Source organism: Anser anser (assembly GCF_964211835.1).
Source record: "Anser anser genome assembly, chromosome: 14".
Classification (NCBI taxonomy): domain Eukaryota; kingdom Metazoa; phylum Chordata; class Aves; order Anseriformes; family Anatidae; genus Anser; species Anser anser.
This window is the reverse complement of record NC_139735.1, coordinates 3,232,395-3,253,812: the sequence shown is the minus strand read 5'-3', so window position 1 is coordinate 3,253,812 and position 21,418 is coordinate 3,232,395. Positions and strand designations below refer to the sequence as shown.

The 21,418-nt window shown below is 41.6% G+C and overlaps 1 protein-coding gene across 1 annotated transcript; it reads right to left on the bottom strand.

The window, feature by feature from the left end:
• Nucleotides 1–342: 342 nt before the first annotated feature.
• SEC24A (SEC24 homolog A, COPII coat complex component) lies at nt 343–20,770 on the bottom strand. The gene is made up of 23 exons (XM_083798904.1): nt 20,562–20,770; nt 15,992–16,504; nt 14,673–14,840; nt 12,924–13,001; nt 12,446–12,612; nt 11,676–11,848; nt 10,088–10,190; nt 9,167–9,293; nt 8,767–8,876; nt 8,263–8,375; nt 7,239–7,357; nt 6,543–6,598; nt 6,028–6,234; nt 5,595–5,715; nt 4,881–5,039; nt 4,206–4,379; nt 3,618–3,728; nt 3,064–3,239; nt 2,783–2,920; nt 2,068–2,172; nt 1,831–1,923; nt 1,169–1,272; nt 343–800 (listed from the first exon to the last, which is right to left on the bottom strand). Exons 1-23 carry the CDS (start codon nt 20,632–20,634, stop codon nt 686–688), a joined length of 3,303 nt encoding a protein of 1,100 aa, XP_083655030.1. The 5' UTR covers nt 20,635–20,770; the 3' UTR covers nt 343–685.
• Nucleotides 20,771–21,418: the final 648 nt, after the last annotated feature.

Sequence of the window (21,418 nt, the reverse complement as noted above, 5' to 3'; positions counted from 1 at the left end):
TATCTCATATAGGGCTCACTCCTCCCCACTATTTTTAAAAAAAATTGAATACTGACTTATTAAAAGCTTTCACAAATTAAGCCATCTTGTCCATGTTAAGCTTACCTTGAGTCCTATTAGCCATAATCCATTCCAAACACTGGATTCTAAGTTTCATAAAGTATTTGTTCGTTTCACAATGAACAGTTGTTTCATTGCTACTTTAAGCATTTTTAAGTTGAACATTGAGATGCTCTGATCACTGGATGCACTTATAAAGAATTTCCCTGCAAATCATGATCAGTATTGTGAGGTTTTTATATCTAGCAGCAAAAAAAAAAAATGCAAGGAGTTACGGAAATATACATTTTGAACAACAAAGAACTCTTTATTTTACAAAATGTATTTCACCTTTTCAGTATTGCCTTTGTAAATGTACTTCATGCTGCAACTACTTACAGTAAAAACATGATTTGCAGCAAAATAAAGGTGCTCAACCAGTTCCAATAGTTTGATTTTTAAGGTATAATGTATAGTTGCACATTTGATTCTCAGATGTGGTCCTTTATTTGCTTTAGTTCGTTGAAATCACAGTGAGAACTTCTCATCGACTGCCTCAGGCCACAGATTTAATGAGGATATTATAAGCACAAGTGTTCTTTACTGCAAAATCTTTCCTTAAAGAAGTGAGCCAAAGGCTAGCGTTTCATTTATTCACTTGCTGCTGTATATGAAGGAGGAACTCATAGTATGATAAGGCTGATTCTGTTCTGTCTTCAATCATATTTTGCAGAAAACTTGATTTCAATGGGCTGTCATCCCTTCAAAATGAAAATAAACATTTGAGTGAAATAAATATTCACCAAGATCTACCAATGCATTCAGAAAGTTACAGATCAAGTGCAAGATGTGCTCAGAGCTCAAGGACTTATGAAAAGAGCCCTTGTGATTAATCCCAACAAGTACTCTTACCAGTATTAACTTCATCCGACATTAAGAAAGGCTAAACGTCACAGAAAAAGTTAATCTGTGAAAGTTATAAATCAAAGATGATTCATACCAAGTCATATCTACTGTCAAACTTGTTAGGCACAGCATGCACCATTGATAAAACTCGACTTCAGAAAGTACAGTGTATGATATCCAAATATGTACTGTAAAAGGTCTTGAAGACTGTTAAAACACTTACTTTATTATATATAGTATAGGAAAGAAAGGTCTCTGTTCTCTCAGCCAAGAAACGAAAGCTATTGTTCTGATGGATTCTGCAGTTTCAAGCTCTGGCAGATGTGTCTGAGAAGCAAAGGGTATCATTAATACATAGCAGTATACAATACCCGCAGTAAATTGAACACTTAACAAAATAGCTCAACTCTATCCTAATCAGGTGTAAAGAAACCCTGGACAGAGGAGGCATTCTCTGATGAATAGTTTTCCTGTGGTCTCCTTTTAAAGGGCTTGAAACAATCAAACGCACTGAACAGGTACCAGCAACTGCCTATCAGAATAGTAATTGCTGAGTTGTGATCAGTACTGTTTTTTCACAGAAACTGAAGAAGGTTTTCCACTAATCCCCTGTGCTTACTATTCCCAGATATTCCCAGGGTGCTCCCACTGTTCTGAGAAACTTAATTATTGCCAGCCTATTCCTACTGTGCTTTCATGGGATGATCCAGATTAAAGTTTCAGCCTAGAGAAATTCCAAGAGACATAACATTTTGTTTCCCTTGGACCTGGATTTATAGTGTGTAACAACTAGAGGGCTAATATTTCAATATAGTATTTCAATTCCCATGAAGATAACATTTTGGCTGCACTGTGCGACTGGTATACAGCAAAGCAAGCACGTACCATGTTCTGTGGTATTGAGCCATAATTTGGAACTCCAAGGACTTGGCTGATAAAGCTCTGCCCACAGTTCTTCCCAATCCACAGAAACATTACCTGAAAGATAACCAGCAGTAAGAATAACCTAAAACAAAACTACACCTCGTCGGTCTTCTACACGTTTTGAGCTCTCAGAAAGAGCACAAAGTAAATAAAAATTTGGAAAAAAAAAATTTAAATCACCACCACCACACAACTTACAGAGCCAGCATCCATAAGGTAAGCACCATCCCTACTCAACTTCTCCACTGACAGCTGGAGAATGGGTGGCTGAGGTATAGTTCTGTCATTTATGTTAAGAGCTCCCTAAAGGAAAAAAAAAGTACGGTTCACATCTTGATGCAGTGAAATGGGCACAAAAATAGAAGGTCAAGTAAGATTAGGCTGTCCTATGCTGAATATTGAAGCTGAATCCCTTTCCTCTAAGTTTGTTATAATTCAAGTACATAATTTAATAGTAAATCTCTTGATGTTTTATTTAGAGAGGTATACTTCAAGTTTATCTTGATCAGTATTGATGTGATTTCTGAAATTATTCAGGCTCTTAAACACACTGTTCACAGAACTACTTTGACATTTTAAAATAAAGGAAGCAACAAGGGGGAGGATGACAAAACATCTGTTATACTATCATGACATACATACAATTTATAGTGCAAGATAAGACAGGGCAGAAATTAGGAAAGAACCTTTCCCCATCCACTCATTCCCAAAGATCAGCTTCTCACCAGAATTCATCAAGCCTATCCCCAAGTAACAAAGACAAATGAAACAACTGGGAAAATGAAACAGGAAATCTGAGCTACATGGCTTTAATGCGGAAGACTTGTGAGGTTTAAAACACAAATTTATTTTCACATCATACATATCTATGGGACCAGACACAATCAGACCACATAGCAATGCAAATACTCACCTCATCTGTGAGATTATCAACTCTGTACAAACTGGGATGTGTCATAAGCATGAGGTAAACGAGGGGTTGGTTTTTCACCTGACACATGGTAAAAATGCGTTCATCTAAACGTGCGTTCGTCCCAGTTTGAAATGCTTTCTGCAAACAATCAGGCATTTAATTTGACCATTAAAGAAAAGTGAGAAACTAAATTCAGCATAGTTTATTTACTTTGCACATGCTCTTTTACTTCAGGTTGACATTCCAAGCGTAGACAACTACGCTCCTCTTCCATGGCTTACCTGTTTTAAGAGTGCCAGTACGTAAAGTGGGAAGAGCCGTAGTGAACTGGGGGCCATCAGACCAGGCTGTTGAATACTTAGGACTGACGAACGGTAAGCAGATAAAGAGTCTATCACTGCGTTGACCAAAGCATCTCGAGCATCACTCAAGGTAGCAGAAACTGATCGGTCCACAGCTTAAAAAAAAAAGTATAAGGCTCAAGAAAGGGGCTTTTCCTCCTTGTGTAGTAAGTCACATAAGTTAACTTCTCATTTTAACATATACTCCCATGCAGCTTAAATTTTTACTACACTACTGTAGAAGTTAAGATAAATGATTCAGAAAAAAAGCCAAGGACCAAGGGTTTTTTTGATTTAAGTATTACCAACCAAAAGTATGATGATGCACCGGACTAAGGCCAGGTGACTACATACAACTATACTGATATTTTACCTAAGCCAAGCATTAAAAGCAGAGAGAATCGTTACTTCTAATGTAACTTCTCAGTAGATTACTGGATGATACCTCTAAAGCTTTTAGCATACATATCCAGATGAGCTCTTATAATTCTTACCCATATTGGCTAACAGCCCTGTGATAGCTTGTACATCTGCCCCCGCATAGACATCACTCAGCGTTGTCACAACAGGTAAGCACATCGTGTGGACACGAATTCTTCTTTCACCTGTACGAAAAAAACCCCACAACTTCGGTTTTTATGAAGGAACACAAGAATGCCACTGTTTATTCAGTAAATTTTGCCACACTTAAATACTTTCATTAATCGGGTAATTTCCCCATAAACACTATTATTTATTATTAACACAGCTGATCTGTGTTAGACCAAATAAACAAAAAAAAATATGATTCAATCCCATTTATCATACAAACAGTGAACCAGGCTGTTTTAAGTAGCTTTTAAAAACTGTTAGTTCTCAGTTTCTAGGCTAAGTCCACCTATTTGCAAGCCACAGTTAGTTTCCCAGGAAACTTCTTGGTCTGAAAGAAGCAATAACATCAACATGCAGTAACACATCACATCTACTGCCTTGAGATTAGATAAAATAATTTGTGACTCCAACTGAATTACAGCTTATAAATGTACACAAAAACACTTAACTGAATATAATCAGTTTCAGCTAACACTACCTATACATCTTACCTTTACTGGATGTGTACAGAAGAGCTGACTGAAAAGAAACAACCTGCATATCAGTAAGGCTCTCTTCTACTGACATTTGCACGGCGTATCCTGCATCTGGGTTTACATTGGGTAACGAGAGCAAGTCTGTAGATCTTACGAAGAAGTTCCCATGGAAGGTATGAATGGAAAGACCTACGAGATAAGCATTATACCAAAGAATTTTTTTTTCAGTCAGATGTGAACTACAGATGTCATTTACCCATCCAACACCCCTGTTCTGTATCAGAACGTTAAGATCCTTCTGAATAAAATAAAGCATCTTCAGAAAGGTAAATATTCCAAACAGATTACTGATCTGTAGAATCCACAAAGCCTAGCAGAAGCCAGGAATTCAGAAATCAATGTAGAATAACAGCAAGTCTCTACATGATGAAAGAGCGAGCAGCCTGGCAAAAATTCCAGTCTTAGCCGTTATAAAATACAGAATTTTTACTGACACTTAAATTCCAAATACAGTCATAAAAATGGTCCAATTCCTGGTACTGAGTTTTACTTTTATAATCTTTGTCTTTTAACCATTTAGGTTTACATAAAAGCCAAAGTATTAATCATATGAATCAAAACATTGCCGAGCAACAGCAGACACTATCCCCTGCTTGCTCCTGCCCCACCCTCAAAAAAACATGTTCAAACCTTTAGTGCATCTTATCCTCATGACAGCCTCAAATCCAATTTTTCTAGTTAAATATCGTTTCAACTCCTTTTGCAATTTCTCCACTTGGACAGGGTTGTGTTTATGATGGTAAGATTGGTAGTAATAGACACTACCTGCCGAATATCTTGATATACAACCTGAAACAAAACCATACAATGGCAGAGTGAATACAGTTGTCTTTAAATATACCAGTGGAATGTGATATTACTTTTAATTATTAAACAGCTTACACCTGCAAATAGCTTTGTTACACAGTCATAGACCTGCATACAGAGACATAGACGTAATACAACTATATATTCAATTAGGTATAGATGCATGAAATGGCCTGAAATTACAGGTACTCTGTCACTCAGAAGTCTGGTTAAATGGAGAAAAAATAATTAAGACACTAGTAAGCCTACCCTAATGGTAGGCTTAACACTGATGGCTGGAAGGCAGAAAGGAAGAAAGCTTTCAACCACTTATACCAGGACCACAGAAATCCTGACTCACTAAGGGGAGAATGTGAAAACAGTTATGCTAAATCAGGAAAGACTGAAATATTGCCTTCTGTTCAGTGTCACTGCTCAAGGATGAATTTGCATCTTGACACACTAGATTTGTTCATATTCTAAATGCTAATATAGATTTTGTGTATTTGTCAAGAAGTTTAGGAGTTAGATGCCCCAAAACAACTTCATATGGCTTACCTAGAGAAGCTAAGTCAGAATATTGCCCACTAAGAAGAAATAAATCCACTGCAACCTGTTGTCCTGAGCAGTCCAAGGCTAACTTCTTGTAAAAGTCAGTTGATGGAGTCAGATGTATGTCCTGTTCACGCAAGGGAACATTATGATACACAAAGAAAATTCAGGATTCACGTATTTATCACTTGTTTTCAGTGACACCAACAATTGATTTTTCACCACTGATTTTAGTAACATCTTTTAAAGAATCAGGTCACAAATCTATATTTACAGTAGTTGTTTACCGTCCCCCTTCTCTTCACTGAAGTAGTTAAATAGTTAACCCAACAAAAGAACCAAAAAATTCACCTAGAACAGGCAATTCCATACCCACACACATGTACAGAACGGGACTGTCAGTTCTCTGAATCTTTTTTTTTTTAAAAACTTTTCTAACCTTTGCAGTTGCTCTTTGGTTCGGTTCTTCTCTCGATTTCAGTGCTCCCATTCCCACAGATGGAAGCTGTGTCTGGAAGACAGAGATTCTACCTCCAGTGGGGGACATCAGTTTAAAGGCTGCCTGTAATGCAGGCCCGAGAGCACTCTGAGTTTCCAGGGACTTGGTAAACATTTGTGGCAAGGTCCTCAGTAGATCCTGAATAAGCTGCAATTTAGAAAATAAAATATTAAGACTAGAGTCTTAATAGCTTTTTCTTCATAGAGAAGACTTCTGAGTGTATATAAACATGTATTAATACTGCCAATATTAAGGTAGTAATAAAAAGCCCTAGCAAAAGTCAAGTATTGTTTTGTTTCAGGTTGTTAAATTTTTATGGTCAAATAGATAAATTAAAAGACTTTTTCCCCACCCCAAACTTGTCATTTAAACATAGATATTAAAGAGTATTTAGTAATCCACAAACTATCAAGCATATTATGTGAATGTCACTAGTTATTTAAGGCAGTTCTTACCTCTTTATTTTCATTTAAGTTTACTAATAAGTTTTCTGGCATTGGTATAAATACATCTGGAAGAAAAAAAAAGTGTTAGGTTTTTTGTTGTTGTTGTTTGTTTAAAAAAATCTTTCCTGAATTGTGTTTGCCAATCATTACATCTATTGAAAAAATATAGTATCAATGTGTAAATCCATTCAAAGATTGATCCACCCCCAGCATACCTGCGGCTAGAATGGCATTTTAGAATAGCAGTCAAAAGGCTTGAAGGATAAAGCCTACTGAGTAAAAATGCATAGAAGATTGTCTAGTATTCATTCCACCCTGCCCCTTAACATCAGTGAAAGGTAAATTGACAGTAAAGGCAAAAGACCATCACTAAGCATTAGTCACTAAGAATCTACCACAATTTACCAAGCATCATTATTTCAATTACAATCCTAACAGGAATTTAGATAATTGTATAAAAAACTAGAAGTTCAGAAGGCCATCTTTGTTTTTCAGAAGGCTGTCTTCATGTTTTAAGTCATGAGCAGCCACAGCATTGCTCAGACATCAGGAGCTTCAAAGGAACCCACATATATGCTACTCCTATAGCCACTACTAGAGAGATTAATGATCTGATCTAGAAACTCCCACCAGATATATGTTAAAAAGGCTGTCAAAACCAGCTGTCGTTAATAGGTACTAAACACAGAAGTTTTCTCTGCATACCTTCAATATCTGAAACTATAAGCATCTGAGGCTGAGAGAGACCTTCCTGAAGACTGTAGAAATGGATTGTGCTGTCAAATGTGATGAAGCCTATTTTTGTTCTAGTATTCCCGGGAAGCCTAAAAATCAGACATATGGTGTTCAGCAAGATGAAATTTCATTTCTACAAGCTTTTTTTTTTTTTTTTAATTTAAAACCACATCCACTGCACCTGTCCAACATTGTTAGCAAGTAGTTAGCTTAACAGCTATACTGCAACAGCTTGACTAAATCATTCTGGAGGAAAAAAAGGAGCTCATAGTAGAATCACCCAGCAGACATCCGAGATTTTTTTTTAAGAGGGTAATAAATGGATGAACAACACTTAAAAAGAATAACTGTGTTTGCAGACACAGCAACAGGTGTTTGTAATTTTAAGTTAAAACCTTATTTAGAAGTTCAGCATAGAAGCCCCTTCAGAAAGGAACAACACATAAGAATCCCAAAGTGAGTTATCTTTCAGCATTTTCCAATGTTAATCAAGTCTAAAGCTGGACATAACTCTACTATATATCAAACAAAAGTAATATAAAGATACAGAAAAGAAACAAGCTGCAAATACTAAGCCGGATTTATGTACATTCAAATAGCACATTTTAAAAATGAAAAGTTAATTAGATACATGCATAAATTCCAGTGAATACTCATCTAAATTTCAGCTTTTAGAAGATATAATTCTAAACACATCATAACATGATGCTTATTCCTCTTTGGGGTTGGTGAAGAAGATAGAAAAAACCCAGTCTGAGAAGTGCCTCAAAATTACCTTATATACTAGTGCAGCTGTGATAGGAAAAATCACTACAGCTTTATACTATATTTCCATACAACACTGGCCATGGCGAGCCAACACCAGGAAACTTTTCTTACAGACAGGAAGCATTAGCATGTTAACGTCTATCATTTGCTTACAGACAGGAAGCATTAGCATGTTAACGTCTATCACAGGTTTCATAAGACCAAAAAAGACATTCTTTTTACTTACAAGTCAAGATTGTCTAATAAGGTCTTGCAGACTGTATTCAAGTATCCTGTCTCTATTGCATTATGAGAGACATCAAATACAAAGAGGTACACAGGTGGCTGAGGTGGACGTAGCTGAACAAAGAAAAGATTGCCTTTAATTGTCGAAGTGACATTTATTAAATTGGTTTTATTCTACTGCAAGTTTAAACTCTATTAGAGCAATGTACAGATGACATAAAATTTCTAGATGCATTTCTCTTATTGGGTGATTCTATAATTGTGGTTTTCTTTCAAAAGACCCACAAACACCTACATATTCTAAATACAGAACTATGAAATCATAAATGTTTATAAATGACATCCTATCTGAAGTAATGCTCGAGTCTTCTCAGATGTACTCCTTGAAGCAGTAACTGCTATACTAAACTGGAAAGCACCCCTTATAAAAAGGTTGTGTTTTTTTTTTTCCTCCCAACTTCCCTCTGGAAATAAAAACTAAGGGAGAGAATAAGTAAAACCTTACCATGTATTCAGATGGAGCCATAAACTCAATAGTAGCATTCTGGACTTCAGGTCTTTTATGAGGTTCTCCATAAACTCTTGTCACAGGGTTATACATGAATTCTTCAGGAACTGTGCAGATAAATTAATACATTATTACTTCAAACTAGTATTAGCTGTGCTACATTTTAAAACAAAAATATCAACTCTTTTGTGCCTGTTGGGCAACACTTCTTGGAAAACTATATATACTAGGTAGGAAAGCAACTTTGTCACCTGGCCTACCTTGGGAGACTGGGTCAGACTTCAGCACAACAAATGACGAACCCTAGTACTGATACAGTCAATATTACCATCTCAAAGGTCAAGGTGGGAAAGGATAACTGTAACAGTTCAAAATAATGAGCGCATTTAAAACCTACCATCGTTCACTCTATAGCACAAATTGCATTTCCATCTCCTTTGGTCTAGAAAGCTGACGAAAGGGTTAATATACGTCCGGCAGGAACGACATCTCACAATAGTGCTTGAAGTGACCACTGGCAATTGCTGGAAAAGAAAAGCTTCCTATTTTAAAGCATCAACACTGCAGCCATTCAACGATGATAACAACAATCTACACTGTGCTTCCTGGTTAGCTAGCTAGTCAAAGCATACTTGTTTAAGGAACAAGTATTTCTGCATCCACACAGCACTCCTACAAAATTCCTTAATAATAATACTGGTCAGAACCTAGCTCTAATCTATTTGGCTGCAAATGTTCCCCTTTCAAGCCTCCAGTGTCTTGAATTTTGCATTTATAGTGCAAGAACAAACTCAACATTCAATGCAGGGCAAAGATCCCAGGAAAAAGACAGCAATATGTATTCAGAAAATCACTTAAATTGTGAAAAATAGCAACATTTAAAAGATGCACTGCCAAATTCAAAATCTCCTAGGTATCTGTGGACAGTCAAACCCCTTTAACTTTGTTAATGCTTAACTAAATTAAGAATCAGTACAGGAAATTACTAACTACAACTGTTATGTGACAAAATACAGCTATTCAAGTAGGAGTGGTATTTACGCGAGTTGTCTTCTGTCACAGTCTGACTTCTGCACTGCCTCTAAGGTATTTTTTTATTTTTATTTTTTTGAGGTTTAGAAAGGCAGGAGAAAAATCTCAGATAAATGACAGCAATCTGTATGGAACAGGGAAATGTCAGTTACCGAGGCTATTTTCCTAGGCCAAGATCAGCCAACACAGTTGCACTTCTTTTCTAATCCCTTTTCTGACTTCGGACAGACTTTAGTGAAGGTATAGCTGATATTTCAGCATTTAAAGTTTTAGATATTTCTCATACCGATAAGTCTTTGAAAGGATGAAGCAGGAGCCCCAAAGGAAGTTTGGCTTTATTCAGTAAGGCCTGAGTTTGAGGAATGTTGGTCAGGGTACAGCGGAACAACCTACACAGAGAATAAAGGATTATCTTCAGTGACTTTCAGGTAAGAAAATGATAATTTCAGTAGTGTATAGCATCCTTTATATTTTCCAGAGCTGGTGACATCCATTCCCAGATAAAGTATCATCTCCAACTCTGTCACGTAGTTCTGTTTTAATCTGAGCTGGATCCACAGTACATGCTTTAGTTCTCATGTTACTTTATACACATGCTCTTTACGCAGAAAACAGTGTCATTTTAGTCACTTCAGTCAAAGTTAAGCCTAACAACGCTCAAAGTTGAACCAAACCTTTATACACAAAGTGTTATTTTGGGGTAACTTTTTGAGGTGGCCTTACATACTGATCTGAACCAGCAAAGTTTAAAGTAACTACAAACAAACCCTTCAACCCTGTAACTTCAGACACTTCAGAACCCAGTGGTTTCTGCAAAGTGCAGTCATGCACAGTACTTTTGCAAATACACAAATTTTTACTTGTATTACAAGTATTTTGGTTACTTTCAATACAGAGGTCACACGTGCTTCTGCATCCACAACCTTCTTATCTACCTCACTTCAGTGAGTTAATTCCTATTTTAAATCTTCTCAATCATACTCATTGCAAGCTATATTGCAAACTTTTTGCATTGTACTTATTTGTAACTGCCTTGCAAACATCTTATTTTTCCTCATATTTCCTACACAATTTCCTTGTACACTGTGAGGCAGGTTTAGAAAAAGCACTTAGTAGCAGCTGAGAACACTAACAGGAGGATTATGACGGTTACGTTATCCTCTTGTTATGGAGAACAGTTACTTGAAACACGTCCCAGACTAAAATGAAAATAGCAGGTCATTCAAATTACAGTGTGTGCACCAGCTAAAGAAAAGGGCGAGCTCTGCTAACCGCCTCAATCTTGGCTCCAGAGAACGGAACACAAATCAATGAAATTTTGTAAACAGCAATGAGGTGCTTAACTGATGGAATTATCTAATTAATCGCATACAACTATTTTTAGATTCTAACAAAAAGCAACGGCAAGTGGAGACACGTGATCTCATAACACCTGCAGCAGAACATACCTGGTTTATTAAAGCTATGGTACACATTCAAATGCCACGTTTTGACAATCTCTTAAGACATTAGGAATCATTTCCTAAATGACTTTTCTAAGGGATGCATGTGTGGCTTTCTTACTTAAAAAAGGAATGTTGCTCAAAATTGAATCAATGGCATTGGTTATAGTCTGACAACAGGAATTAATGGACTGTTTCAGGACTACGAAGTCAACAGCTAATAAGCAGATGATATCAATGAGCTGAAAAGGGTAATTAATATTCTACACTGTCTTCTTCACTTCAAAATTTAATCCACTTACCACCTTTATCTTAACACACTGAAGCCCATTTTCAATGCTTTATACTCACAAAAATAAGGAAATATTTTTGAAAGTTATGTTTACAACTAGGAATTTATTTTGATGAATTATAGCAAACTGATAATCTTACTCTGGATTACAATTGAGCTTCTGGATATCTTCATGCAAGTTTGGGACAGGAGCCTGTAAGATGGTTGTAGGAAGAATATTTCTTTCTTGAAGAAGATTCACAGGTCTTAATCCTTCTTGCTGTAGGCTCAGGGAACCCATAGATGCAGTTAAGTGATTAGTGCCTAGGGGAGGCTAGAGTCAAACAAAATTTCACAATTAGCATTGATTATTTGGATGAAACCCAGTTCATTTAAAAAGCAAACATATCTACCTTTCATTTTCTGTACACATTAACTGCAATTGTATTAAAACGGTATATTTAGAAATAGTACTTGTTACATAAACTTGGACTTTAGCATGTAACATACTGGAGGTAAAAAAAACCTATATGCTACAAAACCCTTGAAATACAGAGGCCCAGCTGGCAAAAACGTCAGTCGTTTGCTTTGAAAGTTCAGGAAAAAAAATACTTCAGCTAACAATAGCGACCTGAGGGAAGAAAAGCACACCCAAAGCAGCTGAAAATTTTAGAAGATAAATATTCTGAGCAGATTTAATAATAAGACACTATAGAAAGAGCTGGCACAATTTTTCCAGACTGGTGTCAAGTTGACAACAAAAGCATTAATTTCTGGATACATCTATCATCGTGAACAAGTGGCACAGAGAACAGGGAACTGCAGAAGCAGAACCCCATTGACACACAACACAGACTGCTGCATTATTATTATTATTTTTAAATTCAAGTGCATTGGGGTAGTAGTGAGAAAAAAAATACAAAATCTTTACCTGGTGGAAATGTTTTGATCCATCTGGATATTGCAAAGCAGATGCTTGCATTCCTGGTGCTCCAGGTGGTGAAGTATTTTGGTAGCCTGGTGGCAAGGCAGGGTAAGAATAGCCAACATTTCTGTTCATCTTAAGATTCGGGGGTGCAGGAGAAGGATGTGGGGTTGCTAGAAGTAGAGAAGACAAATATTTAAGATGAATTGAAGAAGTGCAGCTTGGTCAAAGCATTATCACATCAGGAGGGCTTTTTGTTGTTTAACTTTTAAGTGTGAACCATTAACAAGTGTGGTTAATTTCACAAAATGTTAGCTGCTCTACAATACTTGCACGCATATAGCCTGTCAATGCTTCAAATATATTTACTTTCAAGACAGACATTGAACAAAGTATGTCTGTACATAAATGCCTAAGCTTCTATCTTTCCTAAACTCTTAAAAATGTTATGTAATGGTAAGCATTTTTAATTCCAAAATCTTACCCATGAGGCCACCTCCTTCTATTGCATCATAGCTATTTTGGACCGCGGACCCATCGCTAGCAGCAGATGTAGCATCACCTGTTAAAAAGGTCACATTTTAAAATTTAACTAGTTACTAAGAAGTTGTAATGAGGTAAATGAAAAGCAATTCTCTTTGCAGGATGAATATGGAGATCAGCATAGTTTGGATTTACACTGTCTCAAGACAAGACTTAATTATAAATATATATCTTAGCTATTTCTCTCATGTACTTTCCCTGCTGAAATGACCTCTAAGGACATTCATGAAAACCCACAAACTTTTTGAAGGAAAACAATTAAAGTCTACATTTCTGGTTGAATGATCTGTTCAGATTACTTTAAATTAGGTATACTCCATAAATTCCAAGCTAATAGGCAGTAAAGCATGTCAGGGGACTCGTCATTCTCATCAGAGGAAGGGTCTGTGTGCCAGCTGCAGTTTTCAAAGCATCTCAGAATGTAGGTACAGAGCTCCCTGAAATATTTTTTCCACCAAAATCACATGGAAACATCAAACTCCCTTCGCCTATACACTTTGTCCAGTCCTGTTTACCAAACACCAACAGTTTTGATATGCTCACATACCAGTCAAGATACAAATTCCACTTGAGATAAGAAAAACCTTGAAATTGAGAGTCCTCCCAAAGGACAACTTATTCTAAGCTTGCTATGTCTAAACATACAAAACCAAATATCAATTCTTAAAGGGAAGGAGGTACTTGATTTACATTATATTATCATTAAAATCTTCAAAGATGACCCAGTGGAAGGAACCTACTACATTATCCACAAGTAAGAAACAGTCAAACTTCCTTCAAACTAAAAATTTCTCTCTCCAGAGCCCTGAAAACGTCTCATTTCTGTACTATTAAAGGAGACTTTCTAAGCAAAAGCAGTTTCTAATGCCTTTTGTATGTTCAAAACTAAGCTAAATCTGAACGTACTATTCTTGCACTCAATACAGCTACCACATACAAGAAGCTGTCAATCTGAACATGCAAGGTACCAACAGTTTTGACAGAACAAAGTACCATATATATATGTAAAAATAAAACTGCCAACTACCACATCATCCCATTTAACACGAGCTCTAAGTGCTACACAACTGCAGGTCTGTTTGATACAGAGCTCTGATGAGTTCTTAAACAATGGCATATTTGTGCAGGCCCCACAGGAGACAGAGAAAATCAGATATGTCTTCAACAGCTGACAGCCTTCACAGCCTCTAGTAAGTACCTTCAGAGAAGGAAGGAATCCAGAATATGTTTCACTGATTTTACACAGAAAGAAAAAGCAAGGTACACTCATGTAAAACAGGCAACAACTTGCAGGGTTCACATTTAAGCTTTCCCTGCAGAATAAAATGATACAGGAATTAATACACAGAATATATTCTCCGCAGCAGTCAGGTATGCAGAGAAATCAGAACTTCCAGATCTCAGAACACCGAAAAGAAAAAAAAAAAACATGGCCACTGTGTGAGACACTGACATGTCAAACAGCACTTAAATACATTTCAAGTGTTCATTATTTTTAGTTTATTAACAACTACCAACAAGAAATATGTTGTTCTTTCCAGGTCCTTGCATGCTCCTTCCAGACAAAGCATTAATGTGCTGTATTAGCATAAGCTTTATTTCTCTAACAGAAGCAGAGTACTTGACTTGGTTGCACATCACAGCTAGTTGTAATGTCCAAAATCAACAAAAAGAGTAACTCATTTCTTACCGTCTTGATTTGCAGCTGAGTTTAGCAGAGACTGTGTGTTAGGTGGTCCCGCTGTCAGCGTTGATGGCCTAATTAAAGGTGGACCGCCAACTGGTGGGGGTCCTAAAGGTGGCCTTGGGGGAGGGTGGAGAGGAGTTAAAGGCTGAGTCACTGGTGGAGGTGCAGATCCTGTAAAGAGATTCAGTTTTAGTTGAACCCCACTGAAAAAGTCACAGAAGACTTTTCTTACGAAACCATATTGATCAAACACATTCCTCTTATTCAAGTGATAAGCAGCATCAGACAAATCCTAATACATGTAGAAGGTTTAACAACTTCAAGTTGTTTCTGTCACACTGGGTTCCTGTAGCTGTTATTCAGGATGTTATTTATTATTATGTTATGCTATTTACCTCTTTCAGTTATTTATTACAATTCTTGGTAAGAATTTTAAGAGGCACAGAAAGCATCCTCGTTTCAACTATGAATCCTGGACTTCAAAAAGTTATAGTACAGCCCCACATCAGAGTATAATGTACCAGAAGAGTCTAAAACAGATTCCTCCAGACAGGATGCTCATCTTCGACAAGCTGATGCAAGACAGTAACATACGGGTTGTGTCTGAGAGAGGCTGCCCGAGGCTGGGCATGCAGCTGGCAGACCCTTGTTCTAAGGATGAGCGCCAGCAGCAAAATGAGCTAAATCCCTTTTAAAAGTGATCGCTGTTCTACAAAAACTTTACCGGGAAACTGCTCAGGAGGATTCACCATTGAACGTGTACAAGAATTCTATTCCATATGCCCCTTTCCAAAGTTTCTCATTTACCATTTTCATCATGAACTCCAGAGTACTAATTGCTTATTCCAATCAACTGTAATAAAATCACGCCAGCATAAAACGAAGAACTAGAATCAAGAGTAATGTCTAATGGGGCTAAAAGCATTTCATAAGAAAAAAGATTTGCTTTAACATTTTTCAACTGTGAAGTCCGGAAGCTCTCACTTGACTGAAGCACACAAATGCTTCAAACACCCCAAGGAATGGCAAAGGCCACGGAAACATTACCCACACATAGCTTCCCAAAACAACAAGCTGCTGCTAAGGAATTACCTGCTTCAGCCACCCGAGCAAAATGAAATTTTCCACACTGAATTTCCCTTTCTAATCCAAAGAAGTTACCCCAAATTTTGTGATGTGCGTTTTCTCAGATCATCTGTTTTGACAATCTGGTACCCATGAGCAAAAGGCTGCCACAGAGTGAAGTCTGTATACTTTTTTCTTAAAAACGATACAGAAAAGTTGGCGCTGGCAGCCAGTTAAAAAAAAAAATATATGGTTACCTGGCTTCATAAAGCTGTTGTGAAGCGAGGGACCTCCCGGAGAAGCAGCATACTGATAACTTCCTGGAGGATTTGTATTTCCTGATAACGAGGGCGATGGCTGAGCTGACCCTGTCCCCGTCCCGGGAGCCAAGTGGCTTGGCGGCGTCCCGGCCGGGTGACTCACAGCGCTCTGGCTGTACTGCCAGTTTGAAAGCATCGGGGGGCCAGCACCGGGAGGAAAGCTACCAGCAGATGATATAGCAGCTGAGTTTTGCAACGCAGGCAGCGGCACTTGAGGTACAGGACCCATTTGCTGCACTGGTGACCCAGAGAGAGGTGCCACTGGCGGTCTGTTGAGAGTCTGCCCAGGCCCTTGGTAACTGTTGAACTGCGAGACATTCTGGGAACCGCTGTAGTTGTACTGTCCAGAAGGCTGATGCGGAGGAACCTTCGGATGCGAGTACGATCCTGGAACTGCAGGGTTGTATCCCTGGGCATCTGAAGAATGCATCATCTGATTTTGAACAGGACCTAGGAGAAAAAAAGCTTTGAAAGGTCAGTGTCGCATATTGCTGCTGAAAATAAAACATGTTCCTGGGACTCTCCTTCCCGAGGATGTTATTAATCTCCACATTACAGAAGTCGTTTTTGTTTTTAAAAAAACAAAGAGGTACAAGTGATGGAAGTAGTACTACACGGGAAACAAACTTGACAGCATTTTGCTATCAACACTTAGATCTTTTAGTGTTTTGTTTTTACAGTAGCCTCCCAACCATACAGCTCACTAAGCGCTCCAGTGCCTGAGCAAACTCCACCCTCCCGGACCGAAACGCACGCAACGATGCTATTTCCATCTCCAGCAACACCCAAACGCCAGCCGAGCGAGGAGGAGGGCACTGCCACGCGGCTGGCAGGAGCACAGGCGCGCCGGCTGGGAGCAGGAGCCGCCCTCACCTAACAGCTCGGCTCCACTTGAGGCTTGACACCAACTTCAACTTTAGCTTACGGCAAAGACACGAGCAGCCAATTTCAGCATAAGTCACCCTGCTATTTCTCAAGTGACAGAGTTAATCCATAAAGGTTCTGCAGCTAAATTTAGCAGGAGGACTACTCCTGCACATACGGCTTGCATCAACAGCCAGCTGGCCAAGAACACGGAACGAAGAGCGATTTATCACGGAATAATTCACCGATCGAGAAAATAAACTCGATAGGCTGATGGTGCTCCTTATGTGTTTGTTGAGTGGTAGAGCTGAACTCGGTATTAATCAGCTGGAAAAAACAAACAAGGTTAATAAAACAGTAAATGGCACTGGAATGGCTTCATCAGATTTCCACATCCACGGTTATACTCCTGAAATCAAAAGAGATCGTCCTTATGGCTTAGTCTTATGACTCTTTTACTCCCAACCCCATCCTACTTTCCAGGATTAATTTCCAGTTAAGTTTCTGGAAAATAAAATGTTGAACCCAGAAAAACAAAAGCATTTCATTTTCCAGACCAGAACCCCCTGCAAGATTCAACACTTACGTTTTCAAAAGCACGCCGCAGAGATGAGCACGCAGAATTACATTTCACATACAAGTGCTGCAAATAGCTGCCACCGGAATGAAATCCCACAATTTCATTTAGCAATAAAATAAAGGCAGCTGGTTTCTGAGCTACCGAAACATTCTGGTTAAACCTCAAAAGGGGAGAAGTTCACATTTCCAAGTGAAAATAACTCGGAACTCAGCACGCACACAACAAAATAAGCTAAGCAAGGAACACTGAAGTACCTCGTTAGGGCAAATACTGGGAGTGCCGTTCAGCTCAGCATTCCCTAGAAAGCCTCAGGCTGCAGCTGACAGACAGCTGTCACCCACTGAACACTGCGTGCATCTCCACACCGCCTGCTCGGCCAAGGTGGTAGCCCTGCAGTGCTCCTGACCTCGCCCTGCCTCTGTTATTTGTGCCTACGAAGTACACAGCGTAAGATTCTGTACCCATTAATCATAACACGCTGCCTGCCTTTCAGTTAGGAAACCCGGTTATAGCCCACCATCCCGACAAAGCTGCTCATAAATCGCAGTAATTAATAATCCTCCAAAACCAAGGGTGTCGAAACCAAAAGCTTGCAAACATGAGAATTCCTACGGTTATGACTCACCTCTGAAAACCGCCCCGCAGCGTGTCAGGTGGGCTTTCGGCAACTGACTTACCAAGTGAATTGTAAATTCAATTTGCCAGCCCTACAAGTGACTAAGGTTTCTTATGTAAGAACCGTATCACATGTATATTGATATAACGTTACACTAAATGGTACACAAGGTATAGAGCAAATACAGATTAATTGTGTAACTTGGTAATTCACCTTGGGGCACGACTCCGTAGCCCAGCCAGGAATCATTTTTATGGTACTTTGTGCTGTGATGAGTTAGATTTTTAAAGCAATCTTCCAAATTTCAACTTGTTTTTATTTTTTAAAGTCAGAAGCCCAACGAAAAGCCTCGATAGCCTTCGCACAATTCACGCTTTCAAGGCAGGCCTGCGTAAAGCTGCCAACAAAACCAAAGCAACAGCTCTGAGGGGCGTTAACCCTTCTCAAAGGCCTTCACAGTTGCACAAAGACTTCTCAGAACTTGCTTTTTGCTGCTGTCAGGTGCCCGTCTTGACCTGACTCCTTTAGGGAGGCCCGGCAGGCAGCACGCAGGCTCTCCAGCTTCCCCGTAGGCTGCTGCTCCTTTCCTGCGAGCAGGAATTCGGCGCGGACTGAAAAGCAAGGTCACCTGCACAACAGCAAAGCCACCGAGCTCAGGACACCACGGACAGGAGCTAGCAACAAGAGCGAGGCCACCTCCTTAGCAGCACGAGACACCTTTATGTACCTAAGGCCGTTTAAAATTTCTAAGAGATGGGGGATGGCACTGGAATACTTATGCCGGCTACTCAGTGGTTTTAGGAAATGAGGGATCGAAACATCACCGTGGGAGGCTATGATTCAAGCCACGTTCTCTGCCACGCCGAATTTCAGTGCCACCTGCTCCCCGTGCCCAGGACGCCGCTTTCACCCATTGCAACCTCCCCAGGGGGTACAAGGACACGCGCCCCCGGGGGCCGAGCTGGATTCCGGCCGAGCCGGGTGGCAGCAGGCTGCCAGCACCCGCTGCAGCCGAGCCCGCCCGCTGCTCCCAAAGCGGCTCGTGGCCTCGGAGCGCCGCGCCATCACGCGAGGCGAGCGAACGGTTCTCTCCGAGCGCGTTTCTCCTCCTTGTTTACACTCCGCATCTGCCGGCCGAGGAGCAAATCAGCGAGTACTGCTCCTATTAAAACCCGCGTGAAGAGAGGCAGGTTGTCACCAGGCAACCCGCTGCTCCCTGCCCAGCCATTTCCAGGTCGGCAGCGTGCGGTGCCGCTGCTGCCTCGGCCGGGCACACGCGCAGGGAGCTGGGGAGTCGGTTACCTGCGGGCGGCGAGGGGAGCAACGCGTTGGGAGGAGAGCTGGCGGCTGGATTACCATTTGTCGTTCTGCTGACAGCTCTCTTTCCTCAGGGGCCGTTACAAATAACCGTAACGGCACCCTCGGTACGCTCTCCATCGCTTTTAGGCAACGTTATTTTTCCTGTAATAGCCGAGGATCGCAGCGCCTTCCCGACAGCGCTAAGGACGGCCCACACTCGAATAACCCCGTTTATTCAACGGGCCAGCAACCCGTGCCCTCTCTCAAGCACACCGTGACTGCTGGTTCATTTTATTACCCTATATTTGCGTAACTCTAGGTTTCAGGCCTTCGGTTTTCAGACACCTGACAGCCTGACGTCTCTCCTCCTCTGGCCACCTCCCTGAACTTCCACTGGGCACTTGAACCAACTACAGCCAAACCGGCTGAAATAAAGCGATGCCAGCGTGTAACTCATCCCGCTCGAGCACTCCATGAGCCGACGTTCCTCTTGTACGCTCCCTGCTTCAACCGCAAGCTCAAGAGAATGAGGACTCTTTTCAGCCCGCATTTATCCGCTTCCCACGCTGCTGACCCTACAAGCAATCGTGCAGCCATATAACGCCACGCCGTGAGTGATTTTTGAGAAGTTATAAACACGCTGCCAAAGAAGGAGAGGGAAGGCGAGCCAACCCATTTAATTACTCGTACACAAGGCAGAAAAACCGAAGGATCTGGTTATAACTGCCCTGCTCACGGGGCGCCACGAGTACCGAAAAGGAGAAGCACGGAATTAGGGAACGAAGAAATCAGGGAACGGGGCAGGGGGGTGCTGCGGGAAGGCGAGGGGCTGGGAAAGGCTTCCGGCAGCCCACACCGCCACGGACACGGCCCGGGCCCGCCCCGTGCCTTGCTTCCCGGTTCTCAAGGTCCCGCCGGGAGCTGCCCGGTCTCACCCCGGTGCCTCGCTCCCACCGGGAGGGGGTGGTCCCGGGGAGCGCAGCCAGGCCCCCCGGGCCCTCACAGGCCGCGGTACCACGGCCTGGCCCGCGCGGCTCCGTCACGGATTTGGGTACAAAACCCCCCAAAACACGCAAAACGAAAGCGGCCCACACCGCCTGCACCGGGGCACCGGGACGCTCCCCCCCACCCCGGTCCCGGTAGCTCACCGTTGCTGTAGGGCTGCCGCCCGGCACCGCCCTGAGCTCGGCAGGCAGCGGCGGGCCCCGCGGGCTGGGCCATGGCTGCGCCCGGGCCCGGCTCGGTTCCGCTCGGCTCCGCGGCGCCAGGGGCGGGGCCGCGCCGCACCGGAACTACCGGGGCCGCCCGCCCGGCGCACGCGCGCTGCGTACACGTGGCACTTCCGGGCAGCGCCGCGCTGCGGCAGGGGGGAGGCGCTGGGCGGGGGGGGGGGTTAAGGAGGGCGGCGGGGGGGCGGGGGGCACCCACGGGTGGGGTGCTCCGCGGCCTCCTTCCTCAGCGCCGTGGGTGCCACAGGGCCTCTGCCCGCCAGGGTTGGAGCTGGAAGTGAGGGGGCTGTGGGATGGAGGCCTCGTGTAGAGAAATGCCGTGGTTAGCCCCAAATACCCTGCCCCCAACGTAGCGAAATGAGGCTGTTTAGCCCCAAACGTAGCGAAATGCCGCGGTTAGCCCCAAATACAGTGAAGTGCCTCATGGTTAGCCCCAAACGTAGTGAGATGGTACGGTTAGCCCCAAAATACTGCGAAATGACGCCGTTGGCCTCGCGTGTAACAAAATGGCGCGGCTGGCCTCAAATGCGGTCAGAGGCCGCTGTTCTCCTTGGTGCGTGACCCAGCCGACCTCACAGCCCATACACGTATGGGGCCCTTACAACCACAGCCCTACACGGAGCCTGCCCGCACAGAGGACGCCATTTATGTCGCTCCCAACACATTGCCTTGGCGAGCTGTTTCGGGATGCTGGCCCAGCACAAAACACGCATGGCGGCATCCCCAGGGCAGAGGCGAGAGCTCCGGGCCTGGCACCGTGCTGTCCCGCACCCACA